Raw genomic sequence first — 27,249 nt, forward strand, 5'->3', positions numbered from 1 at the left:
AGGCCAGGGCATGTCGAGAGAAGATAAAAAAAACGTAAAGATGTACTCTTTTCAGCATCAGCAATAGCTTTTCATTAGGTCAGAGTACAGCGCGTCAACCCCAACCCGAGTCAGTCTGTTTCAGAAAGTAGGCTGGCCCTCTGAAGGCTCGTAGATCGATGCATTGCACTATTTTTGTTTATAAAGCCCTCCTGCATAAACTTCAGACGTACCTTTCATCATTGTTAACTTAGACGTACGAGAGAAGACTCCGTCTCAGGGATGGCTATCCCTTCGATCTCCACTGAGTTAGGTAAATCTGCTTTAAGGTTTTTTGCACCTTACTCGTGGAAAAATCTGCAAGGCACTCTAAAATTGGATGAATTGGTGCCTCTAGGGCAATTCAACAAGGCTGATTGAGGACCTTTTTACTGAAGAATGTGTTTGTTGTCTATGACTGTTTTGCTTTTCGAGTATTGATGTGAATATTGACATGTATAGATGTAAAAGAAAAGGAAGAAAAAGGAGCATGGTCTCAGCATGACTCCCTGTCAAAATAAAGGTTGAAAATAAAGTGATTGTACACATTCTGTTTCCCACCAACACCTAGGTATTATCTAAAGACAACTTTATAGCTACAATTGCTCTCCCTCCCTCCCTCCCTCTCCATGAAGGACTGTATTCAGCGGGAAAACACTAGTCCGACTAAGTTCACTTCCAGTCCCCTTTACTCATCCACAACCAGAACTAACAACGCATTCAGAGAGGTACCACAAAACAATGCACCCAGAAGCATTGATATCAATAATGCGGCAATCATTTGGTGCAGATGACAATGATAAGCCTGTATGTGGAGCCCACACCGGCATGACATGCAATATAATTGAGTCAGCGTAACGTGATGCCCTGAAGGAAGTTTGAACACTGAGGAGAGCAGGCCTTTGTAACAGGAGCCTGGGAACTAGCCTTCCCCAGACAGAGCAGGGTGGAGCCCACACCGGCAGACATGAGATGGGGGAATGCACGCAAAGGGCTGGGTGATCACTGCTTAAGCGCTGATCTGCAATGTAATGATTGACTGCATGAGAAGTCTGTCCACTGAAACTGACCAGATCCTAAGATGCTCTGTCATTTTCAAGGATAGAAGAAGTTGGTGACATGCGCAGCGGTCTAAGGCACTGCATCTCAGTGCTTGAGGCGTCACTACAGACCCCCTGGTTCGATTCCAGGCTGTATCACAACCGGCCGTGATTGGGAGTCCCATAGGGCGGCGCACAATTTGCCCATTGTCGTCCGGGTTTGGCCGGTGAAGGCCGTCATTGTAAATAAGAATTTGTTCTTAACTGACTTGCCTAGTTAAATAAAGGGTATATGACGCCAGGACAGCAGAGTCACTGACCACCTTCCGGAGACACTTGAAACCCTACCTCTTTAAGGAATACCTGGAATAGTATAAAGTAATCCTTCCCCCACACAAAAAAAAAAAAAAATTCAAAAACAAACAAAAAAAGAAAGTGGTTGTCCCACTGGCTATCATAAGTTGAATGCACCAATTTGTAAGTCGCTCTGGATAAGAGCGTCTGCTAAATGATGTAAATGTATAAAATAAAAAAATAAAATATTGAGTGAGTGAGTGAGGCATTTAAAATATATCTCCCAACATCCTCTGCCAATTTCCCACTCCATATCATGTTGCCAAACTTAACAAACATGGGAAGACAAAACCCAGGATTTTTTAATCAGTTACCGCCCTCGGTGAAGAAGTTTGACCTTTCAAACAATGAGGCAATGAAAAGCACCAGAACAGAGCGCGGGACCGAACTGAACTGAGTGAACTTTGATGTGGTGAGGTTTTTCCCGCTTTGGAGACACAAAGGTGAAGTCAGTTGACGAGCTGAAGGGAAGGGAAAACTCAGTCCCTAACAGATTGTTAAGTAAACAGAGGCTAGTCCAATGGGCCGCCGCAGACGGTGATACGTCTTTGAGAAAGATGACATGGATTGCGCTGTCTCTAAGGCATGGCACAGCCAGGACAGGCCATTCCTCAGAGTCCTTTACTCTCAGAGAGCTCACAGATCAGTTTGTTACAGCAGAGGAACATTGTGCCTTTGTGAAATCCAGGGAAAATACAGTAGATGGGAGTGAGAGAGAGAGACGGCTTATTGTCTTTGATTCCAGGGGAGGGAGGATATCCCTCTGTGTGTGTGTGTGTGTGTGTGTGTAAACTGATCCTTGCGTGTGAAGTGTGCATACTCCAATGTGGCCCTTGAGCTGTTCAGAGACACATCCAGAGCAGGCCCTATGTGTGTGTACTCAGCTGTAGTGACAGGGGTTGGAGCCTGGACTGCTACAATGTGGATGGTGGGGGAGTGGTTGCTTCAACAAATAAACCAGACCCAGTCTTAACTGGGCTATAAGAGGAACACAAGTATGTGATTGAGCTGTGCTTTGGTTTTAAGAGATCCCAAATCTGTCTTTAGGACATGGTTATCACATTAGGCTAGATCTTTAGTGCGTGTAAAATCTGACTGTGAAAGGTAACGAAGGGTGAGATAATTAGGCCTACTGAGAAGAGATTGTCGACACCATAAGTCTCTCTGGCTAAGTTGAGGAGAGTCTTGGCAGGGTAGGCTGAGGACAGCCTGGCATGAGTGTCCTATTGTTCTCATCAGAACAGTCTTCAAACGATTGAGCCGATCCGCCTCTTACTGCCCATTTTAGATGATACTGGTCAAAACTAACCATAATGCTACATCCCCCCCAGGAATTTACCCATTAACTACAAGTTACTGAGTTTCCTTCAAGAATAACATCTCACCAACTTACTGCTGCAGACTCCCTCAGAGTCTTATTGGCGGTGGGTGCTTTAGTTAGAGAATCTTTGAAACCTAGAACCACAACAAACCTGAACATCTAGACTCATTCCGGAAACTTCTGTTTTCTTCCTTTAAGTTGTACCAGCTGCTGAATCCCACGTACAATGTGCGCATCCAACAAGTCTGATGATCCATTCATGACACTGGCCTGACACCTCGGTTTGAGGACGTGGGATCTTACACATTCTTTTTCTAAATGATGCCTATTATTCAAAGGGTTTTAATGGAGATGGGAAGGACACTGGGACAAGCCACACCATGTTCAGAGGAAAATATAGCTTCAGGCTTCAATAGAAGTGTCATACAGTACATCGCCATCGGTACTTGAGTTGAAATGATGCCCTTTATGATGATAGAGCAGAGTTTATGTAATTATATAGGCAACAGCTCTGCACATGCTCCACTTTCCCACAGATTCTCACAAATCTGCAAAGTTAAAAGTTCCCCTGGTTAGCCTCCATTAGAATCTGTTTCAAGAGACCCATGGTTCATAAACCTACCATCGCCATCCACCCAATACTTAACTGACTTGAGTCAGTCAGAGCAAAAGAGACATTCAAACTGATGCAAGGTTGTCAGTAGTCAGCCAGAGGAAAGAAGGAAGTGTTCTCTGTGGCGCAGTGGTCTAAGGCACTGCATCACAGTGCTAGCTGTGCCACTAGAGATCCTGGTTTGAATCCAGGCTCTGTCGTTGCCGGCCGCGACCGGGAGACCCATGGGGCGGCGCACAATTGGCCCAGCGTCATCCAGGGTAGGGGAGGGAATGGCCGGCAGGGAGAGCATGGCGTTTGCAACGCCAGGGTTGTGGGTTCGATTCCCACGGGGGGCCAGTATGAAAAATAATGTATGCACTCACTAACTGTAAGTCGCTCTGGATAAGAGCGTCTGCTAAATGACTAAAATGTAAATTCTCTATAAAGGGAGCAACCACATGCTGTTAGTCCCCTCAGACCTTACTCAGGCTCTCTTCACAGGGGAGTTGGCTACTCTCATAGGCAAACAAGTTCTTGGAACAGACTGTCCAGGAGTCAGATGCTTTGTGGTTTGCCGAGATACAAATCAGGTCACCGTCACGTGGCGGCAGCTTTCGACAGCACAGAGATTGAGGGCCCATTTTATGAATTCAGCTTCTAAATGCTAAACAAAAACAAATGGACTGGCGAAAGATCAGGGTCAGGGATATAAAATGGAGAAAAGATTAATGGTGGTCATAAAATCCGGAATTCCGGATTGTTCAGAAAAAAGAAAGAAATCTCATGTGTCGACTGCAGGGTGAGGTCTGACACTTCTGAATGTTATGACTCCTATTTTTACAGACACACTTTACTTGGTGTCAACATCATGTTTCCATCCGCCACGGATTCACTGGCAAGACTGGGCAGGCACCAAACCATTCACTGGCTGGCAACATTTGTGACATTGAGGTTAATGTCTGTCAACAAACAGGGGAAATGGAGGAACAGGGCACCACACACACTTCTCCATAGAGACCTGGTTTTGAATAGCCTACTCAGCGATCCTCAAAAGACAACTAACTTTCTAAAAACTAGGCTAGGCTTAACGGGACAAGAGCAGAGCACAGGCCATGTCAACAACTTAGTCTCCAACCGGAGTCCTTTTTAGGAGTGTAATTGAGGGTGAAACATAGCTCCCCTTTGGGACCAGCTGGCAGGGGTGACGTGGCAGAGAACACCCACACACTGGCTGCTGCACCTGCTCTCAGTGAGGAGGGAGAAGTGCCCCAGTGAGGAGAACACAATGCTTACCCCTTACAGGAGGGAGTTCTTACAATGTGACATTGTTCTAAGAATATGGATCTCCAACGGGTAATAAGAGCCTACACGCATAGAAATAGAATTTGAAGAATTTCTATGAGTCTGCGGGGTAAGCAGCAACCATTCACATAAACAGAAATGTCCCTTTTTCAGGACCCTCTCTTTCAAAGATCATTCGTAAAAATCCAAATAACTTCACAGATCTTCATTGTAAAGGGTTTAAACACTGTTTCCCATGCTTGTTCAATGGAACCATAAACAATTAATGAACATGCACCCGTGGAACGGTCGTTAAGACACTAACAGCTTACAGACGGTAGGCAATTAAGGTCACAGTTATGAAAGCTTGGGACACTAAAGAGGCCATTCTACTGACTCTGAAAAACACCAAAAGAAAGATGCCCAGGGTCCCTGCTCATCTGCGTGAACGTGCCTTAGGCATGCTGCAAGGAGGCATGAGGACTGCAGATGTGGCCAGGGCAATAAATTGCAATGTCCGTACTGTGAGACGCCTAAGACAGCGCTACAGGGAGACAGGACGGACAGCTGATCGTCCTCGCAGTGGCAGACCACGTGTAACAACACCTGCACAGGATCGGTACATCCGAACATCACACCTGCGAGACAGGTACAGGCAACAACTGCCCAAGTTACACCAGGAATGCACAATCCCTCCATCAGTGCTCAGACTGTCCGCAATAGGCTGAGAGAGGCTGGACTGAGGGCTTGTAGGCCTGTAGTAAGGCAGGTCCTCACCAGACATCACCAGCAACAACGTCGCCTATGGGCACAAACCCACCGTCGCTGGACCAGACAGGACTGGCAAAAAGTGTTCTTCACTGACATGTTGCGGTTTTGTCTCACCAGGGGTGATGGTCGGATTCGCGTTTATCGTCGAAGGAATGAGCGTTACACCGAGGCCTGTACTCTGGAGAGGGATCGATTTGGAGGTGGAGGGTCCGTCATGGTCTGGGGCGGTGTGTCACAGCATCATCGGACTGAGCTTGTTGTCATTGCAGGCAATCCCAACGGTACCCTTCCTGCAGGCTCATCCTGACATGATCCAATGATCCTCACCCTCCGATCCAACAGGTCCCACACGTGCTCAATGGGATTGAGATCTGGGCTCTTCGCTGGCCATGGCAGGGTGGGAACACTGACAGAACGAGCAGTGTGGCTGGTGGCATTGTCATGCTGGAGGGTATGCCTCCAGCATGACAATGCCACCAGCCATACTGCTCGTTCTGTGCGTGATTTCCTGCAAGACAGGAATGTCAGTGTTCTGCCATGGCCAGCGAAGAGCCCAGATCTCAATCCCATTGAGCACGTCTGGGACCTGTTGGATCGGAGGGTGAGGGCTAGGGTCATTCCCCCCAGAAATGTCTGGGAACTTGCAGGTGCCTTGGTGGAAGTGTGGGGTAACATCTCACAGCAAGAACTGGCAAATCTGGTGCAGTCCATGAGGAGGAGATGCACTGCAGTACTTAATGCAGCTGGTGGCCACACCAGATACTGACTGTTACTTTTCATTTTGACCCCTCCTTTGTTCAGGGACACATTATTCCATTTCTGTTAGTCACATGTCTGTGGAACTTGTTCAGTTCATGTCTCAGTTGTTGAATCTTGTTATGTTCATACAAATATTTACACATGTTAAGTTTGCTGAAAATAAACGCAGTTGACAGTGAGAGGACGTTTCTTTTTTTTTCTGAGTTTAGATCGCTGAGTGGAGAAACACGTTGAGGCTCTTATTTCAACATTTTATTTTATTCACAATAATAACTATGTTGAGGCTCAAGGATACTGCTTACATAAAGTGCTTTGTGTTGTATGTTTCCACTTACGTCATTCCCTGGTGCTTACCTAAAACCAGCAGCACTCCTACAGGACCTTCAGAGCAACTGAAGAGGCTGTTCTTTGAGATCGCCCACTAACACTGTGCCTCATATACACTCATTCATACACTCCTTTCCCTCATTCACTCGCTTCCGCCGGCCACGACTCGCCTAACACAGACGAGCAAAAGAGTGAGAGGCTAGGCCACACAGCAGTCTACCCATTTTATTCAGCCTCCCCAGCCCTGCTGTCACGGAGTAGCACTCCATTAGAGGACGACTGGATCAAAACAGACCCAGATAATGCAGGACAAAGTGCCCCCTGATTATACTGAGACGAGATACAAACGACAAAAAGGTACATGGTGTGCTATATAGACTAAATGAAGGGCTGAGGGAACAGATTTTTTAACAACAGAAATGTAGTAGGCCTAGCTCTGAAAAGAAATGTTTGCATGGGAAATCCTCACAAGAAAACAAGATATGTCTGTAGCTACATAATGAAATAGTGCATCTTCTGATTGTCTTTTGTACTTTAGTTTACCTTTAAAATATGGTTCTCACACATCAAATAAAATATTATACAAAAATGCATTGCTTACTACAATTGAAATTTGCAGGGCTAACATTATTCAGACTTTGGATTGGAGGGGGGGGGGGGGGTTCAGGGAAGATCCAACCGTGTGTCTACTAGACTAAGTACTAGGGGGTAATTTTGGCGTTTGGGACAGCTGGTCAGGAGGGTCTTGTTTTCGGGACTTATCAGCATGTAAGACACCCACACAGTTAATAATTATATTTCTTCTGTGAGTAGGACAGACAGACACTGACTGGCACAGTGAGAAAATAAAGTTATCGTTGAAATCTGGACAGACAGCCAGAGGCTCACCCTGCTCAGCTACCATTTAGGGACAGCCAGCACGGCCAGACATGACCCAGAGTTGGACTCTGTGTGGGCTGGATTGCCCTCAGTATTCCTGGACACTAAAACCCCCCTTTACCCTGAGAGAGCTTCCATTTCTTTCTCCCCACCCACTCCTCACAGATCCAATAGCAGAAACGCACACAATGACCATGCCATACAACCCCTCTAAGGGCACAAACCCAACTGGAAAAGATGATACATTCACAAGATTGTAAACAGAGACAATTGTTATATTAACAGTATATTTGGGGTAGACTTCTTTGGCCTCCACACCATTGACTGTATGGGTCTGTCCACAGCCAGGCTGATATTGAGTAGCCCTGACAGATAAGCCGATAGCCCCAGAACTGCAGCGCCAGCACATTTACGTTCACTCTGATTTATGAATTTCAGTGCTGCTTGAATCCTCCATGCCTCCATGTCAATATCAACTTGGTTTGCACTGCTGCTGCTTGGAATTTGTGTGAGCAGAGCAGCACGGTAGAAAATGGGTGCTTGCAGTTTTGACCTTGAGGCCATTTTCAAAGCAGGAAGAGCAGGGCGATGAGTTAAAAAGGCTTTCATGTCCTTCCTGCACATTTCATTATGTAGGTTCCAAACACTGAGCAAGCATCCACTGGATGAATGGTGAAAACGAGAGATCCAACAGGATCATCCTCGTCAATGACAGATAAGAGGATCATCCATGCACACGGAACCATGCACACACACACACAAACAGGATTGCTCCATCCAATCGCTGCTCGGAAGCGTCTCGTGCTCTCTTCCAATGGCTGCTGAGGAGGCTGGCTACGTGAGCCTGAGTGCGAGTCAGAGGAGAGCGCAGCGCCACATGGCTGCACTAAGGGGTGTGATGTAAGAAAAACAAAGCGGTGCCCAGCTGATTTATACACACAGACAAGTGTCCCCATAAATAAGGACAATTAAGACACACACACACAGAGCCTGGAGCCTTCAGAAATACACCCTTCAGCACATAAAGCACAGTATAGCTGCTATAGAACCAGCAGTTGGCTACTCTTCAATCTCTTCACCCATTTCAACATGTCGCCATGAGAATGGACTCGGTGACACCGTAAAACTAAGCATGTAAGTCACTGTAAAACCAAGCAGGGAATGCCGAGGCTTAGCAGGGATTAAGCATGGCTGCCTGCTACCTACCTGCACATTCAGAAGCAGATATATGTTTGGGTCAGGCAGGATCACTGCAAACGGGGGCTTTCCCATAGCCACACACATATTGCCAAGGCTCTAAAAGCGGCAGCTGAAAAGTCTGACAATTGATGTATGATAATACAAAACATCATGAGAACACTTAGATCAAGGTCACTGTCCCAATCACTCAGGGTCGTTGTGAATCAAATCAGTCTAACCAAACATCCACTGACAGCGACATCACCAACCAATTCCAATGACTATTGATAATGGGATCTAGTGCTTTTCAATAACTTCCCTGATCAGAGAAACATGATCAATATGCTAGATTGCCCCATTCCCCAAATCCCAGCCACACACTCATTGATGTTGCCTATCCCTCCATTGGCTGAGTGTCTATAAATGCAGCAGGATTAATACCGCAACAGTTCTGCCATTGATGCTTTTTTGTGAATAAAGCTTTTAAGGATTTAGGCATTTTAGCAAAAAAAAAAAAAAAACCTGATACTCAAGGTCTAGGGGTCAGTGACATTTGCCGAAAAAGTAACAGACGGCTAGGCCTGTATCTAGCCTAAGCTTGAGAGTGATAGAAAAAAACATTTATACAGACGGGTGGCCCTCCTGTAGCTCAGTTGATAGAGAATGGCGCTTGCAACGCCAGGGTTGTGGGTTCGATTCCCACGGGGGGCCAGTATGAAAAATGTATGCACTCACTAACTGTAAGTCGCTCTGGATAAGAGCGTATGCTAAATGACTAAAATGTAAAATGGGTGGCAATTTAGAGATTATATCTCCCACAGCAAAGCAAGGGAGGGGAAGCTGGTGGATTGTGGAATTATATGTTTGTAAGAAGTTACTGAAAATAGTATGGTCTCAATGGAAATGTACAATTACATAAAACACACTGAGGGCAGTTAAGTCATTTTTAGGGTCATGCTATTCTTAGTCTACTCTGTTTAATTGCGACCGTAGAAGGGAACCAACCATCTGTGAGCTCCGAACGAATTACAAAATGTCTGCTCACGCACGTCTGCCTGACCGTAATGTAGCTTTCCCTCGCAAAAGTCAGTGGTCGTGTAATCTGGGCCGAAAAAACTGGCAGTGTCAGAGGAAGCAGCCGGTGTCAGAGGAAGGCTCTAAAAACTGCCAAAGACTCCAGCCACTGACTGTTCTCTCTGCTACCGCAGTATGTGTTACCGATGCGCCAAGTCTGGAACCAACAGGACCCTGAACAGCTTCTACTCCCAAGCCATAAGACTGCTAAATAGTTAACCAAATAGCTACCTGGACTATCTGCATTGACCCTCTTTGCACTAACCTTTGACTAATTACATACACTGCTGCTACAGTTTATTATCCATCCTGTTGCCTAGTCACTTTACCCCACCTAGGCTATATGTACAGTGCATTCGGAAAGTATTCAGACCCCTTGACTTTTCCACATTTTGTTACTTTACATCTTTATTCTAAAATTGATTCAATATTTGTTTTCTCCCTCATTAATCTACACACAATACCCCATAATGACACAGCAAAAACAGGTTAATAACATTTTGCAAATATATATATATATATATATATAATTTTTTTTTTAAATACCTTATTTACATAAGTATTCAGACCCTTTGCTATGAGACTCGAAATTGAGCTCAGGTGCATCCTGTTTCCATTCATCATCCTTGAGATGTTTCGACAACTTGGAGTCCACCTGTGGTAAATCCAATTGATTGGACATGATTTGGAAAGGCACACCGTCTAATATAAAGTCCCACAGTTGACAGTGCATGTCAGAGCAAAAACCAAGCCATGAGGTCGAAGGAATTGTCCGTAGAGCTCCGAGACAGGATTGTGTCGAGGCACAGATCTGCGGAAGGGTACAAAAAAAATTCTGCAGCATTGAAGGTCGCCAAGAACACAGTGGCCTCCATCATTCATAAATGGAAGGTGATTGGAATCACCAAGACTCTTCCTAGAGCTGGCCTCCCAGCCAAACTGAGCAATCGGGGGAGAAGGGCCTTGGTCAGGGAGGTGACCAAGAACCTGATGGTCACTCTGACAGAGCTCCAGAGTTCCTCTGTGGAGATGGAAGAACCTTCCAGAAGGACAACCATCTCTGCAGCACTCCACCAATCAGTCCTTTATGGTAGAGTGGCCAGACGGAAGCCATTCCTCAGTAAAAAGGCACATGACAGCCCGCTTGGAGTTTGCCAAACGGCACCTAAAGGACTCTCAGACCATGAGAAACAAGATTGTCTGGTCTAATGAAACCAAGATTGAACTCTTTGGCCTGAATAATAATAATAATAATAATAATAATAATAATAATAATAATATGCCATTTAGCAGACACTTTTATCCAAAGCGACTTACAGTCATGCGTGCATACATTTTTTTGTGTATGGGTGGTCCCGGGGATCGAACCCACTACCTTGGCGTTACAAGCGCCGTGCTCTACCAGCTGAGCTACAGAGGACCACGAATGCCAAGCTTCACGTCTGGAGGAAACCTGGCACCATCCCTACGGTTAAGCATGGTGGTGGCAGCATCATGCTGTGGGGATGTTTTTCAGCGGAACGGACTGGGAGACTAGTCAGGATCGAGGGAAAGATGAACGGAGCAAACTACAGAGAGATCCTTGATGAAAACCTGCTCCAGAGACTCAGGACCTCAGACTGGGACGAAGGTTCCCCTTCCAACAGGACAACGACCCTAAGCACACAGCCAAGACAACACAGATCAAGACGAAGGAGATGATTGTGGACTACAGGAAAAGAAGAACCGTGCACGCCCCCATTCTCATCGATGGGGCTGTAGTTGAGCAGGTTGAGTGCGTCAAGTTCCTTGGTGTCCACATCACCAACAAACTATCATGGTCCAAACACACCAAGACAGTCGTGAAGAGGGCACGACAAAGCCTATTCCCCCTCAGGAGGGGTCTTCAGATCCTCAAGAAATTCTACAGCTGCACCATCGAGAGCATCCTGACTGGTTGCATCACTGCCTGGTATGGCAACTGCTCGGCCTCCAACCGCAAGGCACTACAGAGGGTAGTGCGTACGGCCCAGTACATCACTGGGGCCAAGCTTCCTGCCATCCAGGACCTCTATACCAGGCGGTGTCAGAGGAAGGCCCTAAAAACTGTCAAAGACTCCAGCCACCCTAGTCATAGACTGTTCTCTCGGCTACCGCACAGCAAGCGGTACCGGAGCGCCTAGTCTAGGTCCAAAAGGCTTCTTAACAGCTTCTACCCCCAAGCCATAAGACTCCTGAACAGCTAATCAAATGGCTACCCGGACTATTTGCATTGTCACCCCCACCCCCTCTTTTACGCTGCTGCTACTCTGTTTATCATCTATGCATAGTCACTTTAACTATACCTACATGTACATATTACCTCAATTACCTTGACTAACCAGTGGCCCCGCACATTGACTCTGTACCAGTACCCCCTGTATAAGGCCTCGCTACTGTTAATTTTACTGTTATTTTACTGCTTTTATTTTTTACTTATCTATTGTTTACTTAACACAAATGTTTCTTAAAACTGCATTGTTGGTTAAGGGCTTGTAAGTAAGCATTTCACTGTTTCACAAGTCTCTGAATGTCCTTGAGCAGCCCAGCCAGGAATTTAAAAAAAAAATCATTTTAGAATAAGGCTGTAATGTAACAAAATGTGGAAAAAGTCAAGGGGTCTGAATACTTTCAGAATGCACTGTACATATCTACCTCGTACCCCTGCACATAGACTCGGTACTGGTACATGGTATATGGTGGTCCTCTGTAGCTCAATTGGTAGAGCATGGCGCTTGTAACGCCAGGGTAGTGGGTTCGATCCCTTGGACCATCCATACATAAAAATGTATGCGCACATGACTGTAAGTCGCTTTGGATAAAAGCGTCTGCTAAATGGCATATATTATTATTATATATATTATATAGCCAAGTTATCATTACTCATTGTGTATTTATTCCTTGTGTTATTATTTGTTTCTATATTTTTCTCTGCATTGTTGGGAATGGCCCGTAAGTAAGCATTTCACTGTTAGTCTACACCGGTTGTTTACGAAGGGGAAAGGGGGATACCTAGCCAGTTGCATAACTGAATGCATTCAACCAAAATGTTTCTTCCACATTTAACCTAACCCCTCTGAATCAAAGAGGTGCAGGGGGCTGCCTTAATCGACAGCCATGTCCCGGAGAGCTTTTGTTGTTGGGGGTTAACTGCCTTGCTCAAGGGCAGAACGGCAGAATTTTTCCACCTTGCCGGCTCTGGGATTCGAACCAGCAACCTTTTGGTTACTGGCCCAACGCTCTTAACCGCTAGGCTACTTGCCACAACAGCTGTGAGGCATCAGGGTCCATGTATTACAACCCAACAGATGCCAAAAGTCAAAGCCAGTGCAACAGAGACTGCAGGTTGAAACCAATGCAACTACAACAGAGCTGATTGTACAGTCAGACTAATCCAGCTCATAGGAGTCCTCTACCCCGTCGCCACAGGAATGGTCTCTCCCAGTGCTGGATTAGCCTACCTCTGCTCGTGGCTCATGCCTTTTTAGCTCTGGCAGAGAGGAAACCGGGCAGACAGAACAGTGCTTTTTCCTTTGTGAGGGGGCCTTTTGTGATGCCCCACATTTTGAACACAATGCTGGCTCTTTGTACAGGGGCCTGGTGTCAGAGTCTGAACGGAATTCCTTTCCTGTTGGGAAGCCTTTGTCAGAGAGATGTACTGTCTGGGGACTGTCCAAATGAACACTCAGTACTCCGACTCCATCTAACCCCCCTTCACTGGTTCTTCATCTTCCTATTATTCCTCTACTTAATATTCTTCTTCTTCTCCATCATTCACATTTTTCAACTTCAGCTAACGGTTAGCTAACGTATAACTGTCATAATATTCTACCGAGTACACTTACTGAGGCTGTGGAAACCAGTTCTGACGACTTCAGAAGCTCCATTGGTTACATTTCTACCTGGGTCGTTCTGAATGTTTCACCTCATGGAATACACCCTCAAGTGCTATAGTACAAAGTGACAACAGGAAGGGAGAGGGTCTGAAGGTGGAATCCCAGACGCTGACACAAGGCACACATGCTCCTGACTGCTCTGTGAGAAAGTGTGTCTGGCTGCAGCACAGAGATATCCCAGACCAGATTCAGCTGTAATGCGCTCTAAATATCCTGGCCTTAAATCCTCTGTCCTTTTGTGTGTCCAGGACTAATTTGGAGTAGCTAGCCTACATTTTTCACTTTGAAAGTGTGTGTGTGTGAGAGAAAAATTACTAACACATTGCTGAATGGATTCAGCCAGAGTCCATTCCGGGTCTGGAGTCTAGCAGAGAGATTATTATCTAGCTGTGGTGCGAACAGCCCATATCCCTGGTAATAATCACAACACCACAGATGAAGGTGACAGAAGGTGCAGTAGCACTCCAGTATTGTGCTGTAATTACATTGTAAGAAAAGGGAGAGTGAATTAACACCTTTACAGAACACAATGACTATCAACCAACACAGGAAGAGCGGTGAGTCAGCAGAGACGTCTTTGTTTGTTTGGTTTGGTTCATGCTATCGTTTGTCTACAGAAGAACACTGAGGTAACGAGAGAGTGGGGTGATTTCAGGTGAACACAGCGTGTGTGAGAGAATTTTTCCAAGGCCATTAAAAACCACAGCGATAATCAACCGGAGTCTTGAGTGCACTGATTGGGCACCATGCCAAAAACACACTCACATCCCATTCCCTACTGCGTGTCCAAGGCAGGCTGAGAAGCATGAAAGTCAACATGAACGCTAGACATTCATATCGGTATGATATCAATTTTGGAAAATATATCTGCATTGGTGAGCAAATGCGAGTTGTCCCATTGCGTGTGGAGGACAAAAGAAAAAGTGTGTTGGTCGGAAACTGGTGCTTGCCAGTTCTCAACACAACACAAAGGGCAGAATAGACTAGGCCTCTTGAGTGATGGCTTTCCTAGTGGTTTGGCCGATGTACATCAACAAACTAGTTCCAGGAGCTCCTGTAGACCGGCCTGGAGCGAGGCAGTAAGGCCCAGGCACAGAGGGATCTTTCCAGCTCAGTGGGCTGACGTGAGCATTACACCAACAGATCTAGTTCCCATCCCCCACCATTCCTCTTCTTCCTCCAATCATCCTCCATGTTAATGAACACCGCATGACATGCACGGCTCTCCTTGAAGCCCCACTGGAGCGTGTCTTTCTCAGCAGGGCTCTTTTGTTGACACAGGCCTCGCTCTCTGGTTTCTGGGGGTGGCCCCTGCCAAAGACCTTTGCGGATGTTCAAACTGATTCACAATCTTTAGCAAACAGTTAATGGCTAATGTGGGACCAAGCACAAGTGATTTTTCTTCAACCCCTTTTCCACTAAAAGGCCAGGACAAGGCCTGATTTAGTGTGCAAGACAAAGAGATCAATCCATCCTAGTTTGAGGCATAAGTCTATGCCTTCACTGTCAAATGGACACACATGAGTAGAAGGCCCAAGTAGGAGAGGCCCCTTTGTTGATAAGTAACATCCTAACAGAAAGGAGAGAAAGACAGAGTAGCAGTCTGTCATGAGTCATGCCATGCGAGCCAGCTTCAAACTTCACACTATGGTGCTACCAAAGACAGTAGAGTATGAAGATAGGCAGAAACTGTTTCTCCAATAGAAATCCCCAATCACACTTGTACGCGTTGTCATGGCAATGTTGGCTAGCTAAGCTCATGCACAGAAAGCGTAAATTCTAGCGGTCTAGCGGTCATTTCGCGCCGAACTGCGCATGTGCAGGCCCTCAAATCAAAAGGCACTCCGATATAAACAACCTGTCCCTCAACGTCAGCAAGACAAAGGAGCTGATCATGGACTACAGGAAACGGAGGGCTGAGCAAGCCCCCCATCCACATTGACCGGGCTGTAGTGGAGCAGGTTGAAAGCTTCCAAGTTTCTCGGTGTCCACATCACTGAGGAATGATCATGGTCCACACACACCAAAACAGTTGTAAAGAGGGCACGACAACACCTCTTCCCCCTCAGGAGGCTGAAAAGATTTGGCATGAGCCCTCAGATACCGCTGCACCACAGAGAGCATCTTGACTGGCTGCATCACGATTGGTATGGCAACTGCTTGGCATCCGACCGCAAGGCGCTACAGAGGGTAGTGCGTATGGCCCAGTACATCACTTGGGCCGAGCTCCCTGCCATCCATACCAGGCGGTGTCAGAGGAAGGCCCTAAAAATTGTAAAATACTCCAGCCACCCAAGTGGTACCGATGCACGGCAAGTTACCAAGTCTGGAACAAACAGGACCCCGAACAGCTTCTACACCCAAGCCATAAGACTGCTAAATAGTTAGTTACACAGTTAACCAATAGCTACTAAGACCCTTTTTGCATTAACTCTTGACTCATCACATACGCTGCTGCTACTGTTTATTATCTATCCTGTTACCTAGTCACTTTATCACTACCTATATGTACATATCTACCTCAATTACCTCGTACCCCTGCACATCGACTTGGTACTGGTACCCCGTATATATAGCCAAGTAATCGTTACTCCTTGTGTATTTATTTTTCTCCTCTCTGCATTGCTGGAAAGGGCCCGTAAATAAAGTTGCTTTTGACAAACTGACATTTACATTTTCATCACATTCACGAGGTTGGAGTAATAACATGTTCAACTACTTAAAGACATTGACTTGAGTCTAGGTTGTGCCTTTAGATTGACTACTAAGGAAGAATTGTACACTTCTCTCATTGACTTCTTGCATCGCAAGCATTCCCAGAAGTCTTGCGATGTTGCGCCTCTGGGTTTAGAGACTCTGTGGTGCTACATTCTCCCCATCAACACAGGCAGGCCCCAGCTCTCAGGTGATGAAATCTCAGCAGCATCACACTAGGGAATAAGGTCTTCATGGACCCAGAGTAGAACAGTGGCTGATTGAATACAGAGATCAATGGATCTTCTACTCCTTGACCTTGAGCAAGGAGAAATACAAGAGCCAGGCCATTCCATATTACAGCTAAGACAGGCTACAGTACAGATGGTATATAGACCCAGAGTCCTGCTTTACTGTAGGTTATATTTTGGAATAGTGGTCAAATAACTGGGCAATGTCAAAAATGTGATTCAGAGGTCCTGTAGCCAGCTAGCCTTCTTTTATGCAAGCGTAATAAAGCATCTGCCAAGATATCTGATAAAGCATCTGCCAAGATATCTGCATTTTTATGACACAGGAGTGTTTGCCCTGTCGGCTGCTGCTCTTTCAAGGTCGTTGTGATAATCCTCATTCTGGCTGTTCCTCCTGAATCACTAGCTACATCATTGGAGCAGGCTGGGCTCTTCTCGGAGGGAGCAAGCACTCATGCTGTCAATCTGATGGATGAGACGCTGGTGTCAGAGAGCCTGACTCAGATGAGGGATCCCTGGGGCAGCTCCCAATGACCAGCACTATCGGAGCCCAGAACTCGTCTTCCTGACAGCGGAGGAGACATGAGCATGAAGAACAGGGATAACACACTTCCCTGTGTATTCATTTGAATAGCTTGGTAGAGACAGTATTATTTTCCCTTTTCCTACGCTTTGGAACAGCAAGAAGTAGTAGGCTACAGGTCGTCATCCACAGGGCTACAGAGAGAATGCTCTCCACTCCAACCCTCCCAGAGTAAGGCCCATGTGCCTTTGCACGTGTGGATGTTCCAGCTTCAGAGGGTCAAAGGGCTTGACTTAGATCAATACCGAACCTTGGATAATCAGGTTCCTGAGCCAAGAGACTTATCATGTCTCCAAGACGTTAGTTTCCTTGTTAACTGTGTTCAACGCAATTCAAGGTACCAACTGCCTGGAAAAGACCAAAGACAGACATTCATGTTTTAGTCCCAAATACATTTAGGACTATACACCAGGACGTTTTGCAAGGAGTTTCTTTATGAACTCTAACAGAACCATTTTCTATACAGATCTGTCTGCAAGCCATTTAGCCTAAAGGTCTTGCCCAAGCCCACAGTAAACTAGTGACCCTTACTAGGACCTCCAGCTTAATGAAAATACCTTATCATGCTGGGGGACCTTTTCCTTGGGTCAGAGAATGACCAGGGAGCCCTTGGCAGTCGTCAGCATCTGTAACTTGGCACTGCTTATGTTTGGAGCGAGGATGGGTACATTCATTAGCAGCCATCTTAGCCACACATGGCGCCAAAACCTGAAACCTACCGCTGCTAATCCGTTCATCCTGGCAGGGGCAGCGTATATTTCCCCGCTCCGTCCAGAAACATCATGACAGAGTCCGTCGGGGGTTACACGGATCACTCAGCCAGTCCGAAGGCTAACATCTGCCCGCCTAGAGTGGGAGGCAAGCCGCTTAATCCCCCATGTGGTGACATGGTAAGGCATGGATTAAAACCAGCCATTCATGCCTCATACCATCAGCTTTACTCTACTGCTGCTCTCCATCTCACAGCCCTTTCTGCACTGGGGGATTCAACAGATGCAGCCTATATACACATAACGTACTGCACAACACAGGTGCATGCAGCCTATAAATAGGCCTAAAACTTTGCATGCAAGTTCCTGTTCCAATGCATGGCTGCTTAGATTATTGTGAAGTGAGAGGATACAAAACAAGTGCAATGGGTGGCATTTATTGGCCGGTATAAAATGTTTCCCCCTTCTGAAAGTGATTGTGTTGTTCAAAAACCAGTCTAAATAGCTCACATCATGTATAAAACAGAATACTGAATCTGTGCCATGGCAGACAGCACTAAATCTTCTCATGAAGGTATTGCTGGTGGTCCCTTTAAGGACAAGTCACCACAACGAGCGAGATGCCATGCAGCAGCCTCCTCTCCATGCTGCTCATAGGGTTCCTGGTCCTGCTGCTCTTTTCGTACACAGAGAGGGCTGATGGACCATCTGTTGTAAGCCAGTCCGCTTTCACTCCCTCTCTCTCTCTCTGTGGCCTTTATTTTCCAGTCCTGTGTTCAGTGTTCATAGCCACTGGCTTGGCGGCAGAATAGTGTGAGGGTGTTCTGTCAGATCTGTTGCCTATTTGGGGACTAGGAATTACATCACTGCTATAAACCAATCTATGTTTTAGGGAGGGTCTGCACAAACTTGGACACATAAATTGGCATTTGCTGTAATGTTGTACACCCAATTATGACCCTACTTCATATCCTGAAGAAGAGAGCACATCATTTCATTGCCATCTGCAAATGAACTGCCTTTCACAACATTGATTTGAACACCTTTGATTAATAGCTTTATGACAGCGATCACAGGCTATAAATCATAAACAACCATTTATGAGGCTTCTTAAGCCTAGTCGACACCAGTCTTTTCAAGGAATTACTTATCAGAGAAGTTTTACTTTCCTTGAACCTTGATCCCATTATTCTCTTCTGTTCAGATCAGAACTTTCCATGACGCTGAGGAGATAAGATTCATTGAGCTGAGAGCTTTGCCAAACACCTCCTGACGAAGAGGTGTTGAGACAGGGAACACACATAGGCCTAAATCTTTCGGGTGATGTATAGCCGCGGGAGAGCCTAGCAGACTAAACCTGAATGATGGAAACTCCCATAAGTAGGCTATGTGATCTATTGCCAGGCTGAATGAGATAAGAAATAGCTGACAAAGGTGTGACAGACGAGTCAGATGAGTCTACTACTGTTGTGGTGAGGTTATGGTGGCAAAAAATTGTGATAAGGTGATGTAGCCTAACTGGCCTTCAAAGCTGCTTCTTCCCTGATCAGACTCACCTGATCCCCCATGCAAATTCAGATAATCTCACAGCATGTTGAACAGCATTTAAATAAGGTCTTACAACAGTCTGTTGAATGTATTTGACTACCATGACCATCACCACGATTTGACTAATGCTGTTTTAGTTGTATTGCCATGGTTGTAAATGTGTCAAATGTCCATTAGCTAACAATTACATTGTGGCAACAAAACTAACATTTTGATGAACGTGTGTACATAACATTATTACGTTGTCAGGACAAAATTGTGACATGGGCGTGAGTGAGTCTTGAAACGCTTCAACAAAACCATCACCAGGTAGAATAGTTTAGCTACATATACACGTTGTTGTCCCAACATCGGCATTTCTCACAGCGCCACGACAGCGCACCAGCAAGTTTCATTTTAGACAGTATGTATGCTAGGATATGTGGCTGCTCCTATAAACACAATACCCTTACAAATATGATATAGCTAACGTTGCCGTTACTTGCTGATAAGCTTTATAAAAACGACTTGTCTGACTAGCGACAAAGACAAGTCAGGCAGCAGCAAAACTGCTTTTTATTGCTAGCTTTGAGCTACAGCCATCGTCACACAATACCAGATTCCTAGCTTTCTGGCTAGTTAGCATTGCAAACAAAAAAACCTTGCATCTGCACTGAGCAGAATATCATAATAAATGCCAATATCCCATTTACGTTCGCACTCACCTTTTTCAATCTTGGGGCCTCTGCCACAGTACCGTCGCGATTTACAAACGCTTCTCCACCGTTTTGTTGTGGATCTGTCCGTTTCATCGCGGACGCCTGCGGCATCTTAGGGTTCGGGGTAAGAAAACCAGGGCTCGGGTCCCCTGTTTTTACGATAGGCTCCATCGTTGGGGTAGTAGTCGAAGTAATGATAGCTTTTGGTTCGTTTTCAACTATCCCTTTATCATCTGCCTTTGGCGTAAGAGGCGATTCGGGTGTTACTTCTTTGCTGGGGACGTCTTTTAATTCGACCTCGGCCATTTTCGCTACCAAAACCTGGACTGACATCGCTGCTATTTTGCGAAGTCCTTTTCCCAACACGTAACAAGGCGACGGATTGTGAGTGGCGGAGTACTGATTAAAAGCAAGGCATTGTGGTCCTCGTAGTTTTCAAGAGTCTCACTAAACATTTAGTGGAATGTTCAAATGATCAATGCCATACAAGCACTATTTATGATACTATCAAAACTATTTATGATACTATCAAAACAAAAGAGGAAATAGACTAGCTACATAAAATGACTTTGACTCAGAGCCTTACCAAATAATTTGACAGATAACAGTACATAACTACATCTCCCAATAAGTATTACCCTTTCAAATGCATTATGGTAGATTAAGTTTGTATTTAACGAGGACGACCAGTGCAGTACTACAAAACATTATATATAGCCAGTTAGTGATGACAATTCATATTTGATTCAAGTCTTGTATCCAAACCACATTGACAATATCTGAAAGAACAGTATGATCATTCATAAAGAAATGGAAAGGAATTTGTACATTTCTCACATGTAGTTCTCTACGCAAGAATACAAAGTAAATGCACCAGTGACATTACAGTAACAAAACATTGATACTGTATTTTGATATTAACGCAATGCAAAATGTATGTATGTAACTTGAAGCCTTTCAGCTCTGCATCGCATGACACAATGCCATTTGAAAAATATTAATATTTCATTAGTGGAAAACGTTTACTTGACAACCCCCTCTTTCAATGCACATTTCATTATGTCAATCTGGAGAAAATGGGTTCTGGGAGCAAAGAAAAGCCAAAAATCTCTCATATTGAGTAAATACTGCCACCGTGGGGTGGGTTCTGGTAATGTAATTTAGAGCTCTCACGCCGCAATCTATCCGCATTGATAACAATGACGTGATTTACAGAGTACAAACTAACGATGAACTCTAATAAAAACATATGGATAACATCAATTTTCTTTCAATCATAGACGGATGAATTCAATCAAGTAAGTTTATTTCCATGTCTCAATTGAAAACCACATCACTACAAACAATTCCAAATTATTGAATGAGGGGGTTTGGAGTGCATTGGAGTCCTCATGAGCCCACACAAGTCCATGCAGCCCTTTACCAGTTTTGAATCAGCCTCCATTTTTTATCAAAATGAATGACATTCACACAACCTATCATAAAGGCACCTCTTTGACCAGTATACATCAGAATTCTCCATGTAAAGACATGTTGACAATAAAAATAAACAGCAATTTACTTTGAACCTTCCATAATCTTGAAATTCTAAAAGGCATACCATGTACATTACATTTTAGTTATTTAGCAGACGCTCTTATCCAGAGCGACTTACAGTTAATGAGTGCGTACATTTTTCATACTGGCCCCCCGTGGGAATCGAACCCACAACCCTGGCGTTGCAAGCGCCATGCTCTACCAACTGAGCTACAGGAGGCCATGTCTTTGTATCTATCTAGCATTTGAATTGTGGAACAAACTTCTAGTTAGAATAGACATAATGTGCATGCCAATGCAAGTAACTGCAGCCCTAGTAAACAAAGCCATGCTTTCTTATGCTGTAAGTCGCTCTGGATAAGAGCGTCTGCTAAATGACAAAAATGTTTAAATGTTAAATGTAACATTACTACCACTCCAAAGCCTGTCACTCAACAAAAAGGAAGAACTCAAGCATTCTAGCTGCAATATTCAAGCTCTCACAAACAATTCATACAAAAAGGAAAACACAATAACATACATTCAAGCCAGGAGGGTTTAATCCAATGCAATCCACCAGACAAACCTGTGATATACTATTTACAAGGACGCTATTCTGATACATTCGCAAAATACTTACAAAATTGAGTCAATTGTGGATGCCGAGTTAAAATACAGTACAGTTGTTTTTGATGCACCATAATATCAAACTAAACGTAATGGTCTTTGTAATAATTTGATTTAAAAATGTCACAAATGACAATAACTACTTTCAAATTAAATAAAACGGAGAAAATGACTGAACAAATGTACAACAAAATGTTACTCTCGTAAGTGCTTCCTTATTAACCTGAATCTGAGGACAGTTATGGTAACTAACATCTACAGAATAGTCTTATCAGAAGCTACGATTTATTGTTTCACAATCAAACCTTGAGGTGACAAAATATTTGAGGAAGTATCTGCCCTCTAAAGTCCTCTGTGACATTCTGCTGTGAAATGCTCAAGAATAGAGAAAGATTGCATCAGTCCCCAAATATCCACAGGATGTTCACGCCTGATAGGCCCAGATTTACTCTCCTGTAAAAAGACAGACGGGTACAACTTATGTGCAATTAAAACAATAATGTTTTACATAGAGATTGATTGTCAATATAATGTGGTCTTGACAAGTTTCCTTTACTAAAGTGACATAGCAGCACATTTTTATCACAAAGAGCTTATTACAGTGATGGCACCTTGGACTGGGAAGTTTAAATACATTTATACAGTGGAATAGTTGGGAGTACTCACCCCAGCATCCCAGACTCCTTGGTTTTGATGACGAAGAGGAACATGAGAACAGTGTGGAACAGGTTGTTCCTTCCCTGTGAGCACAATCAGAGGGGGCTCAAATGAATGGAGCACATGTGGTTTTTGACAGATACATCTCACTCACCAAAGGCATGTCCAAAAAGGCCATAGGGACAAAAGAGGCACAGATTGGTTCTTACCTTGGGCAGGCTGTAGACATTGCCCTGGTAGATTAGTTGGTAGTGCGGGGGATTGGTGCTACTTTGGTGAATGCAGAAGAGGCTTTCATTCGTCACGTCTATTCAAGAAACAAGAACAGGGTATCAGTAAAGAATAGAAGAAGAACGATGTCCATTCTGTGTGTGTTGTGCTGCTTGGCCTTACCAGGTTTGTCTGGCGTCTGGGTGAAATGCTGCGAGGTGAAGGTCTTTCCATCGGGGTACTTAGGGTGCGGCGGGAGTCGGGAGTCCAGGTATGTGCACAGCACATGCATGAGGATCTAATGGACAGAAAACACAACACGTTTGGCATTCACCCCATGTTGACCTCTCACTATCGTCATAGTGACAGGAATAGGTCAGACCATACTTTTTTGGTCTAGACTAGAGGTGATGGATGAGACTCACAGCACAGTCTGAAGGGAGGTCTGTGTCCCACTTCCTGGCTTTGAGATCCCCGCCCCTGTTCCAGCGGAAAGAACTCATGCAGCCACTATGGGCCAGTTCTGACAAGGGGAAACAAACACACTGTCAATAATGATATGTCCATTTCTGCTTTCATCAAGTCTTATGACGTTTGACTCAAATTTCTCTAGAATCTTAGCTGCTTTGGCTCTAATGTATTGGTCCGTCAGTTGTGGACACATATAGTATGACAGGAATATAGCACAGTGAATAAGCAAGGATTCAAAATAATATAATAATAATAATATGCCATTTAGCAGACGCTTTTATCCAAAGCGACTTACAGTGTTGCCTCTCATAGGCCTACCTCGGATTCTCTCCACTAGATACTCTTGGTTAGGGGTGATGTCCAGGTACTGCACAATAGCAGGCATGGTGGGGATGACTGAGGCCTTCAAAACAGCAGCCTGTTTTAGGCTGGCTATACTGGCTTCTGTTGAATAGGGTGGTAGAGACAGACAGGGTAAGTATAACCGGCCCAGAGTAAACTATATTTCCCATTATGCCCCATTGCATATGGGCAGTAAATACCTCCGATCTGGAGCTCAGAGCAGCCCATTCTCCTTAGCTGGCCATTCACTGAGTCCATCTCCTTCACCAGTGGCACTAGAATGGTGTCATTTATCCACTGAAAGAAAGAGAAACTACACGCTTATCAACCACTTTCTCCAACAAAATTCCAGATTTTACCAGAGCTTCAGTGTTACTTCTAAGCTTGTTATATCTCCTTACATTTCTGAGCTTGGCCATCCAGCTGTCTATGCTGTCCACCACGAGACGACTGGTTGTGATTCTGGCCCAAACCTGCAGATCAAAAATAAATTCCTGCTAGGAAAACCCATTTCCCTCTGGTAATATAAAGAATAGTTATTTTATTGATTGACTGATGAATTGATTGATCCCTCGGACCTCCTCAGCAGCCTGTTTGGAGCCCAGGTCCGTCTCGTCCTTGCTGGCTGAGGGGGCCTGGGAGCGGCAGGCCGGCTGGTACTGGAACTTCCTCAGGCTCTGGGCGTAGTCCCCCACCGAGCGGCTATAGTTCCAGAATGTGGGGCTGTGGGAGGGCGACACCGACTCTGGGCTCCCTGAGAAAGTCAAAGGATGCATACAGGATATTACAATAATGCTCTTCACAGTTGAGACACAAAAGCTCAGTTGGAGTTCATTATTATTTGTTATCCTTTATTTAATCAAGAAAGTCACATTGGGATTGACATCTCTTTATCAAGTGAGCCATGGTCTGTTTTTTATCCAGACCAGTTTCACTAGTAGTAACGCATTGTGAAAATGGTAATAAGAGCTAAGCTACATCGTTACACTCATACCTAACTGACTGCGGTGGCTCTTCTCCTCCTCGGTGCGGAGGAACCTGTCCAGGGTCTTCAGGGACTCCATGTAGTCCTCCTTGCCCCCGGGGGAGTTGAACACGGAGGGAGAGGTGCGGTAGCGTGCCCTCAGGCTGGTGCCATCCACTGGGCCAATGCTGCTGGGGTAGGATGAGGGGGGGCTGTAGTTCAACTGAAATCAACAGAAAGCTGTTACAAATGGGAACGCATGATCTCCCTGTCTTCATGCCAGTAGATTTCAGACATGACAAGTAAGGAAAACCAAAAAGTGGTAGCCACAACACAAGAAACTTGAAAGGATAATGGTAGCTAGATACGGCCCATGGTTACAGTAACACCTCTAGTGTACCCGATTAATTGACAAACACAAATGCGTCAGATTGATAGCAAGATAACAGAGAGCATTGTGAGTCTGACAGACCTTTCCAAAGGCCAGGGAGGGGGAGAAGTGTCCCCCGCTGCCCGGGGTGGACGGGCTGCTCAAAAGGGGGCTGTATCCAGGAACACAGCTGGGGGAAAACTTGGGGCTGGTGCTGGCCGGCCTGGAGGGACTGAAGCTGAGCACGCTCTGACCCTGGAGGGGCGACGACTGAGCCGGGGCTTGAGCCTCCTGCTTCTCTTGCTTCAGCGGGGGTGACGCCTGGATACCTGAGTGGAGATGAACACCAACATAGTATTGATTGATTTGGGCAGTTTAAAAAGACAAACGTACAAGAGGGATACACTGTATTTGGGGTTCATAGATAACACCATCACCTTAACCACTTTGCAGCCAATGACTCACCTGAGTTTCTGAGGCCAAGAAGGCGGTGCTGGTCAGGGGTAACAGCGATGGTGGAGGGGGCCATGGTGTACTTGAAGTACTTCCAGAAGTCAAACAGGGCGTTGAGGCTGAAAACTGAGGCAAAGGCCAGCTCTGTGGGAAAGGAAAAGGAAGGAGAGATAATATGAATTTGACAGGTTATGGCTCATCTGGAACCAGTGTGCATCAGTGCCACACCTGGCCATTCCCTCCCAAAACAATGCTTAATTTCTCTCGATGAACTACACAGCAGAGCACTCACCTATGTACCAGATAGGCCAATAAGAGATGTTGAAGTACAGGCTCAGCAGTTTTCCTGACCTGAGAGGAAAATTTACATATTACTGTGCGAGGTATTGGCACCACTTGCTTCTAGTTAGGCATTAGCAACAGATTACTAATCATGCGAGTCAGTTGTTGACAAGAAAACACAACCTACATCTCAGTGCAGATCATGCCAGCTAGCGACACATTGAGGACTGCCCAGGCGAGGACCACCTGGCGCGCCTGCTCCTCCCTCCTCATCCTCATCGTCCTGTCGATGAGAGTAGACATGTCTTCCTGTTTCGTCAGAGTCATGTCCACATAACGTCACACTGTCGGCTGCTAAATTCAGACAGAGCGGTTAGCTAGTTTCTAAATAAACCAGTGTGTCTGACACTCAGAAGATTCCGACCCTACCTTTACACTTTCTTACACTGAGCAGCACTGGGGTCGGAACGCAATCATGGTTAGTTTCATTAAGACACCATGGAGCCGGCGCAAGATATGCGTCGGAAAACGTACCTCAACGCAGCAATGGGATATGCCACTGTACTCCAAATTTTACCTTTATCCACACTGCTCCATCGAGAAGATATAAATACTGCTAGTTTTCCAAGAAAACTGCCCTTTTCGTCCTCATGCTAGCTAGCAGCAGCCATTATGGAATGGCACATCATGTTGAACAAAGGAGCTGATTGCCTGACACTGTAATTCCAAAATGTCTGCAATCGCTACTGCTAGCTGGCATGAAGCCGAAAAGGGCAGTTTTCTGGGAAAACTAACAGTGTTTCAATCTTCTCAATGTATCAGTGTGGATAATGGTACATTTTGGAGTAGTGTCACTGGCCTATCCCATCCCTGCATCGAGCTACGTTTTCCGACCCATATCTCACACCGGGTCCACTGTGTGGTAATGTAACCATGATTGCTTTCCTACCACAGTGCAGCTCAGTGTAAACAAGCGTAACGGTAGGGTCAGTATCTTCTGGCAATCAGTTTGCTGGCTAGCATAGCATGCTAACGTCAACAGTTAGTTAGCTAACGTAAACACTGAATCGCTGGCAAAGTATTACTTTTGTTTTACCAACTCGTTTAACTTGTTTTTACTTAGTCAGCTATACCACCAATAAGTGTAATTGAATAGAGTAAATACAAAGTAAATTTCATACACACCCGGTTCGCTTCAACGGCGCTGCACAAATGTTGTATTTCAACCGGAAGTGTAATGTTCTAGAGCAGTGTAACTACTTCCGTTCCGTACACCCGCACCTTTTCAAAACATGCTGCTGAGATGTCGTTTGGGTAACACCTTGTTACAGATGAGATGTGGAATGGAATATTTTGTTACGT

General features: G+C 45.2%; 2 protein-coding genes across 5 annotated transcripts in view; both read right to left on the reverse strand.

The window, feature by feature from the left end:
• ahcyl2b (adenosylhomocysteinase like 2b) overlaps positions 1 to 20,370 on the reverse strand; it is a gene marked incomplete at its 3' end in the record, with an annotated part of 49,290 nt that extends 28,920 nt beyond the window's left edge. For both annotated transcript variants that reach the window (XM_084175311.1, XM_084175312.1), the window contains exon 1: positions 20,003 to 20,370. In XM_084175311.1, coding sequence (XP_084031437.1) covers positions 20,003 to 20,329 — 327 coding nt within the window. In that variant the 5' untranslated portion in view covers positions 20,330 to 20,370. The remainder of the gene's footprint in view (positions 1 to 20,002) is intronic.
• Positions 20,371 to 21,283: 913 nt separating this feature from the next.
• tmem209 (transmembrane protein 209) lies at positions 21,284 to 27,123 on the reverse strand. 3 transcript variants are annotated; one of them, XR_014614087.1, is made up of 16 exons: positions 27,073 to 27,121; positions 26,075 to 26,241; positions 25,898 to 25,956; positions 25,618 to 25,749; positions 25,255 to 25,481; positions 24,813 to 25,005; positions 24,397 to 24,572; positions 24,220 to 24,291; positions 24,019 to 24,115; positions 23,795 to 23,920; positions 23,431 to 23,528; positions 23,189 to 23,303; positions 23,005 to 23,102; positions 22,805 to 22,878; positions 22,122 to 22,591; positions 21,284 to 21,629 (listed from the first exon to the last, which is right to left on the reverse strand). XR_014614087.1 is itself a non-coding variant. In XM_084174329.1 (15 exons), the coding sequence occupies exons 2-15, from the start codon at positions 26,212 to 26,214 to the stop codon at positions 22,537 to 22,539; spliced, it is 1,662 nt and encodes a 553-aa protein (XP_084030455.1). In that variant the 5' UTR covers positions 26,215 to 26,241; positions 27,073 to 27,123; the 3' UTR covers positions 21,284 to 22,536. The 3 variants fall into 3 exon arrangements, 2 of the variants coding, with proteins under 2 accessions (XP_084030455.1, XP_084030456.1); XM_084174329.1 differs by having other exon boundaries at positions 21,284 to 22,591; positions 27,073 to 27,123; XM_084174330.1 differs by having other exon boundaries at positions 21,284 to 22,591; positions 26,075 to 26,238; positions 27,073 to 27,105.
• Positions 27,124 to 27,249: the final 126 nt, after the last annotated feature.

The sequence above is a fragment of the Coregonus lavaretus genome, assembly GCF_964263955.1.
Source record: "Coregonus lavaretus genome assembly, chromosome: 13".
NCBI lineage: Eukaryota > Metazoa > Chordata > Actinopteri > Salmoniformes > Salmonidae > Coregonus > Coregonus lavaretus.